This window comes from Neodiprion lecontei, chromosome 5 (assembly GCF_021901455.1).
Source record: "Neodiprion lecontei isolate iyNeoLeco1 chromosome 5, iyNeoLeco1.1, whole genome shotgun sequence".
Taxonomy (NCBI): Eukaryota; Metazoa; Arthropoda; class Insecta; order Hymenoptera; family Diprionidae; genus Neodiprion; species Neodiprion lecontei.
Genome location: NC_060264.1, coordinates 25949202 through 25963768, shown reverse-complemented (window position 1 = coordinate 25963768; position 14567 = coordinate 25949202). Strand labels below are relative to the sequence as shown.

Genomic DNA, 14567 nt, shown 5'->3' with positions numbered 1-14567 from the left:
TTAATGCCTTGAGCTTTCGGCTAACTTGTTTTCGGTCCGAAACAAAAAGCGAGCTCCATTCTATATGAATGATGCTGCGATCGCAGCAGATCGCAGAATACCCTTGTACCATTAGCAAATATTTTCATTCAAACGTTCTCGGTCGAACGAACAGAGTGCTTGTGCTTCAGGTATCTTAGGGTTTTGCACGGGGTTTTGTGTAAACTAGAGTAGAGTTAGTACTGGTATTGTTAAAGATGGCTGACCTAAAGGGGTTGTGGACTAAAGATAATGGGGTTTTGTGTATATAAACAGCTCCCGCTGATAAAGAAGCTGACGTAGCTAATTGTCTTTCAATTCTTTAGTCAGTGTGCTTGATTTCTATCACATATCCTAATTCCGTCGGGTATTTTTATTAATATGCCCTCTGATTCATTAGATATGTTGACTGTTAGAGATATGTTACGAATATTAATTAGAGAGAATGTCTGACAATGAATCGATCAGCGTTCGTTCAGCGAAAATCTATTAGTGTCAGAGGGCGCTCGTAGGCGGCTCCTCTCTGTTGTGTTCAATGTAGTCAGCGTTCTCGTCACTGCAGGCTCACTGACTTGCAGCAGCTCGACAAGCACGGAGAACTCTGTGTTGACAAGTTATTAAAATCTGAAAATCCGTGCAATCAAATCCAACCTATTTCAACATTTAAGTGATATATTTTCTGTCAAAATTCATCAAGCAGTCTATAATGCCCGTACCCTGCTCCGCGAAATGTGGAAAAAATGCTACTCTCAAAGTAAGTGACAACGCCTTGTCACGCCGTTGCGAAAATATTAGCTCATGTTATGTTAGGTTAAGTTAGGTTAGATTCGTTCACGTTATCAAGGGTACGTTTTACTTACACATTTTTTAATACAATCCAATACTTTTAACACAAACGTTCGACTGGGTTTATTCATAAACCACTATCTGAGTGAGTTGATGTTTATGCGCAGATTTCTTTTCTAGAGACCGAAGACTGGGGACGCTCTGTGCAAGGAATGCTTTTTCTGGGCATTTGAAATGGAAGTTCATAACACTATTGTAAATGCCAAGCTATTTCAAAGAGGTAACAAAGTTGCGATTGCTGCCTCGGGTGGTAAAGATTCTACTGTACTTGCTTATGTGCTGAAGTTATTGAACGAACGATACGATTATGGTCTTGATCTATTTCTCCTCTCTGTTGATGAAGGTATCACAGGTAAGTCGAAATACGTCCCTTCAGTACAATCCTTGATTAATAGAAACTTACCCGGTTTTGTTCGAATTTTGAGACGATATACTGTTTGTTTTGCCAGCGTTTATTAATCTAATAAAATCATCAGTTGCGCAGGATGTACCGAAAGAATTTTGAATTACCACATAACTAAGTCAATTGAACGTCGCTACTTGTAGTACTGCTTCTTATTTACTATACTTTCAATAGGAGAATATGAGAATGACACCCTGTGTCTAAATTAACACCATTCTCCCAATATATACGCTATACCATTACATTTTTATCTAGGTTATCGTGACGATAGTTTGCAGACCGTTAAGCAAAATAAAATCGATTATGAAATGCCATTGAAAATCTTGTCCTACGAGGAGTTGTATGGATGGACAATGGATGCAATTGTAGCACAGGTAGATCGGTGTTTATGGAAAGATAATCAAAGAATTTGAAAATATTCTTTCTGTGTATCCTCTAACCTAAAATCTGTACTTCTAATTAAGTTGTATTATCTTAAAATTCGATAAACATTAGGTGGGTCGCAAAAACAATTGTACATTTTGTGGGGTATTCAGGCGGCAGGCTTTAGACAGAGGAGCTGCTTTGTTGGGCGTAGATTGCGTCGTTACGGGACATAATGCTGATGATATTGCTGAAACGGTTCTTATGAATGTCTTAAGAGGCGATATCGCTAGATTACAGCGATGTACATCTATCATCACAGTAAGAAAAAAAGATTTTTAATTGATTTCTGGGATAATTTCTAAGTTGCTAATCAAAGGAAATATTAATAGTTGATAAATTCTTCTTAACTAAACCATTAAATCTCCTATTTCAAATAATGGTAAGAAATAATTTTGTGATGTGCAGATAATTGGAAAGTTTTTTTAGGCTGGTGCAGACTCGATAATGAGATGTAAGCCATTGAAGTATACGTATGAAAAAGAAATAGTCATGTATGCCTATTTCAAGCGTCTGGTATATTTTTCAACCGAATGTATATTCGCTCCTAATGCATACCGAGGTCATGCTAGGATGTTTCTCAAAGATCTTGAGAAAATCAGACCCTCTTCAATAATGGATATTATTCACTCGGGTAAGATTGATGATCATGAAATACGGAATTGTAGTTCATTTCTTTTGAACTTTAGTTATAAATTAGTAGAAAAATCAAATAAAATATACGAAATATCAACTCGTCCCTTATCGTGCTTTAGGAGAGAGATTATCCGTCAGAGATGGAATCAAGATGCCAGAGAGGAGGAACTGTACTCGCTGTGGATTTGTATCGAGCCAGGAAATCTGCAAGGCTTGTGTTTTGTTGGAAGGTTTAAACCGCGGTCTGCCTAGACTTGGCATTGGAAAGTCCAATAAAGCTAAGTTACTTTTAGCTGCAACCACAGAAGATAGAGGCAAAAAAAAAACGGTGGATTTTTAACTGTAATATAAACTAGACTAACTAATGAGAATAATACTAAAATTTATATTTTTTACACGATCAAGTTTCATTAAGTCGATCTTTTGTATGCGCCGAAGTTGAGTGAGCTCATTACCGATTGATGAAGTGAAAGCCCATAAGTCATAAGGTGGTGTTATGAAACGCTGCTGCCCATTTGGCTTAAATACTCAAATTCTAATAAGCAAGGGGAATCTGATGCAATACAATCATCTGACTTTTGGATAGCTACGGTAACTAGAAAGACTTGACAGTGTTGTTTTCTCCAACTAAATATCTTTAATTGTTAAAAAAAATGTATACATGCGAAATTGTATATAATGTCAATTTTTCACAAAAATTCGTGACTATATAAAATATGCGGGATTTTTTTGCGAAATGGTTGTTCTGCATACAGGGCATTGAGTAATAATACCTTCGGCGCAATCTTCACACAGACAGACGTGCCCACATGGAAGTAAAATGATTTCTTTTGGATTCGAGCGACATACAACGCAAATCTGATCTTCTCGCAAATCTTTGTCTCTCACTCTCTGTCTTCTTTCTTTACGTGACGCAGCTAACGATTCCCGCAATTCTTTGGCCAATCTTTCTTCTTCTCTATCCTTCCAGTACCTCCTTACTACTATTCCGCTGATCAGAAGGCCAATGCCGCCAAACATCACACACAACCACCTGAAACCAGTATAGTATCGTGAGAAATTTTTTATAAAATTTATGTCAAAGTATAACATTGCTAACAGTCATTCAAATATACCAGTATGTTTTTTTTCGATCATCCAGTTTCCTCAGAAGCGAGGTAACGGACATGCTGGTCAGGTAATAAGGTGTCCCATTGAGCGGTGGTTGTAATCTAATACCTCCTGATCGAGCAACCGTTTTCGACAATTCCCCTATGCCAGTGATAATCGCCCCATCTCTCAGCATCTCTTCAGTCGACTGGAGACCTCTCTGGCGAACCCCTAAATGGTTTTAAACTATTTGAGTGAATTGTCACACCACAGGTAGAGTTTTTGTTGGTACATCAGTAGGATAGAATAAATGAGATGCCAGTTCGGTTTCAAATAAAATAGCAGAAGATGATCGCCATTGCTTAGCAAATTTTTCTAAGATCAGAAATACGAATAAACACACAAAAAAACACACCTGTAAAAAAACCCCAAAGGTGATCTGTAAATGTTGGTACACTCGGTTCAAAGTGATCAGATATAGTGTCCATATCTAGTATTTCCGCAGCAAGCGCATCCATTACTTCGACTTTGTAACTACCATGTCGCAATACAAATGGTACATTGTTGTAGACTTCTTGTATCGTTCGCTCTTGATCTGACCTATGCAAATCATCAATATCACCAGATTCAATGTTTGTCTAGAGATAAAATTTTAGCTGTGAAAAATGCTTGTTCAAAAAGCTTCTGTACAGATCCCTGAATGATGTTGTGTGAATGACTTTGAAAGACTTGCTGATTTTCAATAATTTATCTTGATGACGGATTAGAAGAAGCAATTTTACAAGCTTATCTGTAAAGTTGATCAAGAGATAGAAAACAAACCAGAAACCAGTTGTGGTTCGAGCGACGACATGTTCCTTGACGCTTAATTTTTGAACGACACCTGCTAGGTCTTTGTTTTTGACACTATAGAGAGGCTCGCCAAGCGGCTTGACGATTCCTCTTATCGCTACGTAATCCAATTTTTGACCTGACGTGTTGTCGAGTATCTTGCCAAGGTCTGTGCCGACATCGTAAAACTCTGCGCCCTGGTAGAGAAAAAAAGTAGACTTGAGATAGGGTTAAAATTGGAGAGTCAGCGAGAACTGGGAAGATGGTTAAACCTCGTGCAGAAGTATTTTTTACAAACTGAAGCATGCGGCAAGAAATTGTGATCAAAACATTTTTCTTTTTTATTGCAAAAACTAGCGATAGTGGGATTAGCGAGTAAATCATTTGTAGGTTACCTTAACGGCGGTGAGAGCATTCTTACAGTGATAATACTGCTTCAAACATATACCAAAAATTATCCCATCTACTCCAAGCGCAATTATTTCCCCTAAATACTCCATGATTAGGTTATGTTTTTATCTATGAAAATTCTGATGTTCATATTGCAAATTTTACGTGTATCATTCTACTCAATTTCGTTCATTTTTATACGGATATGTATGTGCGTACAGATTACACCAGGTTCTGAGTCTATCCGGCGAGGCCAAGAATCAAGTTTTAAAACCCTATAACCCAAAAATGTTGCTCCCTTTTTTTTGTCTCTTTCATGCACCCGGGTTTTTTTCTGCCTAATTATGTACGTATCTATGGCCTCTAACTATAGACCTATGCTTTAAACGAAGATCGAACTCTCCGCGATGTATTCTTACCCGTTAAAGAAATTCGAACGCCCTGATGGTAAATGGCTAGCGTAAATGTTTGAATCAACGGTTGCATTTTGTGCCATATGTCTTCTTGACCGACTGAAATTCCGTTCCAATCCCCGAATGCGAACGTAAAATCGATCGTCCTTTTTCTAGTAGATTGTTTGTCATGCGTTGAGTTGCGGAACCATGAATTTTTCATCCAAAAAATTATGATTTGTGTCCTATTCGAATAGACGAAAGAATTAGTTTTTGTGTGATTCTGACGAATATTCGTATCCCAAATAGCGTTGTAGTTTATTTATTTCTTTTTCTCGTCGTCAAATGCGAGTGTGAATATTTTTTCGAATATGTTGGTTTAATATTTATTCGAAGAACTGTAGTCTCAGGTATGGACGATCTGGAATATTCGATAAAGTATTGCCAATTATGACGAAACCTTTAGTAAAGTAGAAGAAAAAATTTTTTTTTATTACAGGTGCGTCACAAGTCTGGAACAATCTTTTTTGAAGACCTCCTGTCTGGCACTTATAAATACAAGAGACGCGATGTTATCAATTACGATAAACTCTGATTCGTCACAGCGATTGACTTGTTTAATTTTTGGTTTGGCTTAGCATTTCACGATTGATAAATTCTCTCGTACAGCAGATAACTGAACGGTGAATACGTACGTATAACAGGTAATAAAGTTTTTGTAATGCATATATGTCTCTCCTTATGCTAGTTTAAAAAAATTTTAAACCGAGAAATCTCCTTTGGCTCGTCTAAGATTATTTTCTTTCATGTCCGTAATAATTGAAATTTTGAATAACGTTAACTATGACAGTAAAATTCTAAACCCGATTGTGGGACGAATCTTCTAGTTCTCATACTGCAAGTTATATAATCTGCCGCGAACCGTTAAACAGGCATTCGAATAATTCCAGTTTCACATATACAGTCGGCGCTCTCAATAGGGCCGCGTCCCCTAATCCGTCTTCGAACGTTACCCCCACTCTAGTCTTGTCACGAGATTCGTTGAATTCCGAACTCGCCACTCTCATTGTCAATCGGACCGGGGAGAAGTCGGGATCGTTGAGGTTCCAATAAAATTGCGTTGAAATGGTTTCAACTTTGAAAAGAATGCATTTGTTTTTCGTGGTTATGTATTTTGGTTGAAAATTCGTATTTTTCGGGGAAAGGCTCGAAAAGTACGTTCAAATTTAAAGTACAAATCGCTCAGAAAATGAAAACGACGACATGAAATGAATCTGTAGGCAGCGCGTGGAGGTGGTAACACACCGAGCGGGATTATCTTTCCCTACAGCCCCGAGAGCGGCCCTATTGAGGGCGCCGACTGTATATAGTCATAGGTATCAGACTCAAGCCCAAGGTTTACAGTTTCAATAAAAACTTATTCGAAGGACGAAAAACTTGTTCGACGGACGTATACAGTTGCAATAGGCAGATGATATTTCACGAATAAATAGATAGTTGAAAGAATATTATAATATTGCGCTGGTACGACTCTTGATGTGACGCATCCTAATGTTTGTACTCAAGGTTCAACGGTGTCAATATATTTTTCGAGTCGCGTGGAAACAGTTATTGTGTTTGTATTTTTCGACGAGACTCATGAAGCACGGTTATTAATATACCCGAAATTACGGTCGTACGTTGTAATGAATAATTAGTATTATTCATAAAGCGTGGTCCATACGCGTTCCGTGCCAGATTGAAATTCATCTGCATTATTCTCGCAGTTTTGCTCGTTAACGGAATGAAGTTTTTATTAAACAGTTCATCGCAGTTTCTTGACCCTGTTGTTTCTTCTGATCGTGAGTAACGGCCTGACAGAGAAAAGCCATGCAGACTCTGACGGTATGTCTTTGATCGAATAATAGCGTCAGTGTAATCTTCAAATTTCTGATTGTTAGCTAATATTAGCAATTTTTACGAATCCGAGTTCACGGCAACAGCCATCGCAGATAAGCTAACAGCACAGCGTTGCATATTCTTTGTAGAAGGTATATGATTTTTTTTGAACAGTAATCGTTACGTGCTATAATGTAATAATAAATTTAAAAAAAAAACAGTCACGTAAGAGTCATTCTTACGCGTTAAGATTAATCAGCACATTTCTAACTCGTTAGTGATCTTGATCCGTTTTGAAAGAGTCGATTTTGTGAAATAGTACACAATGAGCAGTTATGAACAAGCACAATACCGTACGAATGTAGAATACTAATATACGCGTGTATTCTAAAACGTACGTATATTGGATACAACTGGGCGTTGCATTATTCACCTACGGCGCAATGAAACGGCACAATGGTGTCACCGTCACGATTTAAGTCCCTCGACATCTGTCGTCTAAATAATTCTAATTGTCCTGTACAGTATAAATTCCGTTAACATAGTGTTGAGACCGTATGCATAATTAGGTATACCTATGTTTGAAATAATAGGAATCTACATTCACGGTGCGTAGGATCATTTAAACGACTGTCAGATAATGGTCGCGCTGTATTAAATACAGTATTATCATGCTCTCTCGGGCTATAAATACTGTTGTCCAATTATACTTTTACACAGTTTTGCGTCGCAATAACAAAGTTCCCCATCGTCGCGTGAATTATGCAAAATATTTTGTTTTCTTACTTCGAAACTGTGTATAAAAATGGGCACGTCAATATGTGTACACAGCGTCTAACGATGCATAACACAATAGCTATATGTATGTATAAAACCTGTTTTAAAACGCTGACTTTTAAGTTCCGTGAGTATATTTATCTGCAGCTTCGAGGTCGAGATAATGATCTTATAAAAACTATGTGTACGCACATCTATTGCCGATTATCACGGCTAATTAAACTTTTGACAATGGACTATTAGTAGGGCTGACATCAGGCTCCTTGCTTGAAAAAAGTGTCATCAAAGGTTCGCGAAATAGGTGAAAAAGTGGAGTTTACCATGGAGTTGCTTGTGAACAAGATGTTAAATTTCGAATTGACATTAGTCGTCTATTCTTGGTTTTAGTATCATTTTAAGGATTCTTTCAATCTGTTTCATCAAATACACGGCCAGGTATTACGTTAGGCTCGTTAACCTCGTTCTGAATTCTTTCTAACCTACTGTGGCGAGAAAAATTGGACACGGTATATTTTGTCAAGTTCCAAATTCTTAGAAAAATTGTTTATCCGAAATTATTCGTATCCGTTCATAATCGTTCGAAAGTACCTGTGAAATTTCGATAAATTTGTTTCTGACGAAGTGATGTGGAACCTTTCCGAGCGTCAATAGTCTAATTAATCCTACTGCCACTGACATTTAAAATCGAGCTAGTCGTCACGGCTGAAATAAAGTCGATGGACAATTTTTGCGTCATAATCGATCTTGTTTAAAGTAGACCTCGGAATTTACTAACAACTCACTTCTGACAATCTCAGCAGCTCAAATTCCGTAACTGTCTTTCGTGATGCGAAAGATACGTAACGATGTTTTGAACCTGTTTGAAGTAATAATGGACAGAAAATGATATACCGCTTAGTGAACGATGTGTCAGATATTATAATCAGGTGTCTTGAATAGTTCGAGTGTCAAATGTACGGGATGGAAAAACGTTTATCTCTCTCTATAATGTAGATGTATGTTGTCTAAATTACAAAATATTTAACAATGGTTTTCGAACCGAACCGGAATATGAAGATGGGGCCCAGCTGTCATTGTCAATGATGAAAATCTGATTGTGACTCGCCCTATTTTTCACCGACGTTTATACAATTCAGTGCCGCAATCGAATACGGCATATATTCAACGTCAATACGTATTTGCACCATCTTTGCCGGTTCTCATAAAATAATAATAAAGTTGCGACGAAGTTGTAACACGTTATGACGTAGGTGTTGGTAAGGTGTAGGCAGACAATCCACACTTGGCTGTGAATTGCGAAGTGTACACTTCTTTGTATTTTCATCTAGGAAACCATCACCATGCCTGCAAGTATTGCCAATTGTACGACTAAACGGTTTAAGATCGTAACGTCTGACCTTATCGCGGAGTTTAATCCTGTTTACAAGCGGATAATTATAAACGTGTGCGGCGCAAATCGCTAAAAAAAATGATGCAACGATTCGAATTATTATACACGGCACTGATGTGAGTGCGCAGCGATCAGTCAAGACGTCGATTTAGTAAATTGGAGGCAATTTCAACATGTGATGCAAAATTAATAAGATAATCCTTGCCGATATAACACAACGGAGAAAAGGCTATAATAAAAATACTCATTTCTTCATGTTGAAAATATCATTCGAATTAACCGGCACAGTTTAAAAGTTGGAAAAAACGAAGCTCGTCACCTAGTTTGAAAAATATCTCCGCAGTTGACGGTTTAATGTTCGAGTTTTGCCGTCTATATTTAATTGACTGTAACTAATCAACGAAAGAGACAAACAGACGGCTCGCCGGCGTTTGCAGTTTCAGTGTTGAGAAAAATTTAAAATACTGGGATTTCGGGGATACAACATCGTCAATCTCGTCTAATTAAATAGCTATCCATTGATTGAACATCGATATAGGATGTAACGTTTATATTCGCGTTCTTAACGATTAACGGTATTCATATAACGCGAGCATGTTTTACACGTTTTTTCATGCGTGTTTTCTGTACACAAAGTACTCGTTTCTAGAACGGTCGAGTCAGTCTGTGAATGCGCATGCGCGGAGTACTGAAAAGACCATTTTTCAGTCCTAGAAGTTGAAAGTGATCTTTTCTGTACTGCGCGCATGCGCTGCCGCGAATAAATTTGACATTACGCGACCCTAACCTCAATTTCGTGAAGAAACGCGTAACATAGTCTTGTTACGTAATGAATCGTGTGCAACAAGGAGTCAACGGTCTTTTCGCCTCGCGCATTTGCAATATTTGTCTTCGACTCGTATGCGTTCTCACCTACGACTGATTATTGCAAACTTACACTCGGCCCGAAAAGACCGAGTTTTCCTCTTTGTTACACAATATGCTGTTGTACAAAAACGAGCGAATGAAAGTGGCGGTTATACACGTCACGGGCACCTAGCCAAGTATTTTTTCTTCCTCCTTTACTATATTCTACCCCTAATTGCAAGGCAGTGAGAATCGACAGTGTCAGACCAGAGATTCGGGGGATTGATAAAAAGAACTTAGATTCCGTAAACTACGGGATTATAGCTATTGTTCATTGATTTATTCTTCGTTCGAATATCATGAGTAAGGTACTTTCCGCATGCACCGAGACCTCAAGTGAATTCTAAAATATGTTAGAATAATGAGAATATGTAAATGACGTGACGGTGAGGCCGTAAATCATACATTCGAAAAGATTGAAAGTGACATAATAGTCTACACTATACTTGCATTATCTTAAATCAATTGATACTTCTTACAAGCGATTGTTATCGGTTCATCAATGCTGTGTGGGGCAGTTCGTTCATAGAAATGAATGGTGGTATCTTTGAACGACTTGAGTTCATTGAGCGCATTGTCGGTTAGACGTTATAATCTTCGGAAATCATAAATTATATAATATTGATGATTTCGAGAAGCAGGATTTTATTCGAAACACCACACAAGCGAAAATTCTACGCAGTTCCTACATCCAGTATAATTTTCGTCAAAACCAGAACTGAGAAACTCTTACAGCCTACTTCTTTTTCATCAACTTTGACCCCATTAGGCTATAAGGTGTGATATGGATTTTTTAACGTCAACGTAGCTCGGTTGGTGATTTTTTTTTTTTTTATTTTTTATGTGCGAGAATCTGGTGCTCTGATTATCAGGGGGCAACTTCATGGATGTATAACTTGTATAATTCAGTGGTAAACGCAGAGAAGAAAGTATTACGGTGGAGTCTCGACGCAGTCCCGATTTCCTAAGTTACCCTAGACTCTTCATACGTTTCCTCAGCGCCAGCAGCCATAAAGCGTGAGTAAATGGTGATTTACGACTGCAGTCAGTGTGAAATAAGAAAATAAAGAGGAGTAAGAAGAAGCGTAGAAAATGAAAGAAGTTGAGGTATAGTAGGAGAGAGCGAGAAAAAATCGCAGTGGCAATACATATATTTTTTTTAACTAATAAGAAGATTTGTATCGCCAGCAAAAAAACATCCCGTTATCGTTTTATCAATTGGATTATATTCAATAGCATTGTTCGATTGATTGATCACAGCTTGTGATTCTGTCGGATATAATAATATATTTTCAACGCAAAGTCCATTTACGCAACGATTAAGCATAATGGTTTTATATTTGCAGTGCACAAAAGATTGATAATAATAATTGCTGAATTTCCTGATTCCCTTATCGTCTCCTGATGTCGCGCCAGACAAGATTTGATATACACCAAGATTAATATGCAAAAATATGGCTCGTTGAAGTAGACTCTTGACTAATCTCCCAAGTGATACAGGTATTCAGAACTTTTTATTTCTTTTTTCAACCCGACTGATCGATGCGTCGCGTCTAACCGCCCTCTTCATTGGATACACTTTGCGACAGTGATTCTGAGACGAGTGATTTGTTCGTCAAGCCGGTTACGTTGGCAATGGAGAATCAGCCCGCAGCGCCACCAGCGGACAGCCGGTGAAACAGGCATCTTCGTAAACACAACGTAACCTAACAATACAAAATTCAAATGAGTTGTTTTACATTTACCAAGAGCCTTACATAAAATAATATAAGGATACAAAATTCAAATAGGTTATGTTATATTTACGATAATTGAGTCCGTTTCGTGGCCGGCCGGAGGTGGCGCTGCGGGCTAATTCTCCATTGCCAACATAACTGACTTGCCAAAAAGTTATCCGTCTAAGAATCACTGTTCCGAACTGTACACGTACACGCGCAGTAGCGAACGTCATCTGAAAGTTGTAAATTTTTCAAGCAAGTATAAACGGTTTATACACCTAAAAGTGTACATACGATTCGTACATGACATCTGTACAATATCAGCTGTGAACCACGTGAAGAATTTTTCCGCTGTTATAATTAAATGAGCGCTACGCTAATGCTAGGCGTGATAGTGTCACTAAGTGCTAACTTACTTCTGTCGGGATCTACTCCGGTGTATTACATACTTGACATACAGGTATACTTTGCTCTCAGGATTCTACGATCGCTGATGCGAAACGTTGAAACGTTGGAGGCTGATTTCTCGCTTCTGTGCGACATTATAACTCAGCTTGCAGAATTTTTAGTCGTGAAATTTTGTTCGAAGATCGCGGAGGACGGTATAATCCAGACTTCTCGAAAACATCAGAATTAACATAAAATGACGTCGTTGATCGACCATAGTTGTCAAGTAACTATTCCCACGGTTGTAAATAACTGTGAGTAAAGATAACCGGGATTTTTATGACTGTATAACGGATTGTATAATTTGCGAGAAACATCGCTGTTTCAGAATCAATCCTTTCACTAGCGGTTGGCACGTAAAATGCGCCATGTGCGTATTTCTCTGCGCAGTACAAGGTATACCTATAATATAATCGTGGGGGGAGTGTCAAGAAACTCGGAAACAGGTTCAGGGACAATGTTCGTGCGATGTATGCAAATCTCAAATATAATTAATGCGCGTCTTATTTTTCACTGTAAATCTCGACGTTTGTCAATTATCCGATCTCGCGGCTCGTGGATTCATGCTTAGGTATACTCTTCAAACTCAACTTGCACGCAGTTAAAAATATCCGAAAACTCGATTTGGTCTCACGCAACTTTCACGAATCACCGCTAGGAGCACAAGGATATCTTATCAAAGGCTTCGACAATCGAAGGATCGAGTACCTGCTGTGATTTTGAGACCTACATTAAGACTGAAAATACCCGAAACTGTACAATCCGTCTCGATTGAATTGGCTGGAAGAAGGTGTTTAAAATCTTCTTTGCTGCGTCAACCGGTGAAAACTTGGTATTACTGATGATTAAACATAATATGGCTTGTGCCGTGATTCACAATTACTGCTCGCGGTGTAGATCGTGTGTCGCTTTACACCGTTGACTATTTTCTATTTCTGGGTAAATTTCACGTTGTTTTTATCATTATTATTATTATACTTTATGTGCTAATATTGACAGTATGCGTATAGTCATGCCGTTGCAGAAGAATTACTTCTCTCAATGATCATAAGCGTTGGTAATTATTGATAGTAGTACTATTTTTACGAAGCCTCGAGTTTTTACTACAGCTGTGATAATGGTGTGAAATCTGCGATCAGTCAACCTTGTAAAATTTCGCTGACTTAATCGAAAAATGTCCCGAGTCTTGATCCAATCTGATGATAATTCCCCGCGGTCGTTCAATTGTATTTATAAAAATTAAGCCCCGTACAAGAACGTTTATATAATACGAATGAAACGTATTTGCTGATATAACGCATGTGAAAAATGTTGTAAGACTTTTACAACGAAAAAAAGAAATAAACTTCGCGTAACTTGTTGAAAGCACGAATAAATTGATTAATACCTTTGGCCTTTGATGACGGATGGTGCGAGCAGTTTTAAAACTTCTGCAATTAATTATCCGTATGATGATATTTAGGTAAAATACATACGATGAATAATTATACATCGATAATTTTAGTCGCTATGACGCACAACTTGCAATATATGCATGCACGAGTTGTATTATTGCTTATGTTACTGCCACTTTTTTTTATTTTTTTGTTGCAAATATTGATATTACACGATAGCTGCATTGAACAAATAGCGTGTACCTTGTTTGTTGTACCGTTCCAATATAGATATGTTATGTCTGTTATCGTCCAGGTTGCGCGAAACAACAACAAGAGTAAACGAATAATAATACAAAATACTTTCCTCGTTGATGCGGATGATCGCTTCGTGCATGTCGGAACGACATTAACAGTAGATTTTCAAAAGAAAAAGAAAACACGTGGCATTACCGATCAGCGGGATGTAACAACGCTCTCTAGTATTTTTACAATCGTCACTATAGCGTATAATAATACGCATGTAAATTCGATAGCTTGAATGGTGGATACATGCCGAATGTGTTCTTGGAATTGATCGATTTATCGATTTTTGGAAACCAATAATTCCGGTAATAAAATATAAGTGACTGGAAACGATGTTGCCTCGTTGAGGGAAAAAAAGACTGTAAGATAAAGTTAATATCAAAATTCGAATCTCGCTCGTGACGAAGAAAAAAAAAAAACCACAAAATATCTCGCTGTTTCTCCTTTCGCCAAATCCCTTGACGCAGCTCTTCCCATCATCGATGAACATCTTTTTCTTTCGGCTTGCACCGAACAGATCGATCCGCGTTCTCCGAAGTTTGCAGGATTTACAAACATTTCCCAGGAGATCTCTCCGCGCTTCTGGCTGTGAGCCTGCACTCCTGGAGTTTACGCCAACGTTGCAAAATACCTATATTTGATCTGAGATTCAGCAAAGCCGTAGATGACAGTCACCCAGGAAATACACGCCGCCGTGACAATTGGCAAACGACGCATACACGGTAATTACACTTATGCATGTGT

The 14567-nt window shown here is 38.1% G+C and overlaps 2 protein-coding genes and 1 long non-coding RNA gene across 4 annotated transcripts; 1 reads left to right on the top strand and 2 right to left on the bottom strand.

Annotated features, from left to right (window-relative positions):
• Nucleotides 1-569: 569 nt before the first annotated feature.
• LOC107225291 (cytoplasmic tRNA 2-thiolation protein 1) lies at nucleotides 570-2721 on the top strand. The gene is made up of 6 exons (XM_015665713.2): nucleotides 570-772; nucleotides 985-1216; nucleotides 1523-1641; nucleotides 1763-1951; nucleotides 2120-2324; nucleotides 2446-2721. Exons 1-6 carry the CDS (start codon nucleotides 725-727, stop codon nucleotides 2664-2666), a joined length of 1014 nt encoding a protein of 337 aa, XP_015521199.1. The 5' UTR covers nucleotides 570-724; the 3' UTR covers nucleotides 2667-2721.
• A 39-nt stretch (nucleotides 2722-2760) lies between these two features.
• Nucleotides 2761-5062, bottom strand: LOC107225153 (mitochondrial E3 ubiquitin protein ligase 1). Its single transcript, XM_015665514.2, has 5 exons — nucleotides 4642-5062; nucleotides 4238-4443; nucleotides 3831-4015; nucleotides 3442-3646; nucleotides 2761-3359 (listed from the first exon to the last, which is right to left on the bottom strand). Exons 1-5 carry the CDS (start codon nucleotides 4744-4746, stop codon nucleotides 3032-3034), a joined length of 1029 nt encoding a protein of 342 aa, XP_015521000.1. The 5' UTR covers nucleotides 4747-5062; the 3' UTR covers nucleotides 2761-3031.
• Nucleotides 5063-11516: 6454 nt separating this feature from the next.
• On the bottom strand, nucleotides 11517-12486 carry LOC124294595. 2 transcript variants are annotated; one of them, XR_006904502.1, is made up of 3 exons: nucleotides 11992-12486; nucleotides 11786-11930; nucleotides 11517-11685 (listed from the first exon to the last, which is right to left on the bottom strand). It is a non-coding gene; the product is annotated as an uncharacterized LOC124294595 (long non-coding RNA). The 2 variants fall into 2 exon arrangements; XR_006904501.1 differs by having other exon boundaries at nucleotides 12114-12486.
• Between the last annotated feature and the right edge of the window lie 2081 nt (nucleotides 12487-14567).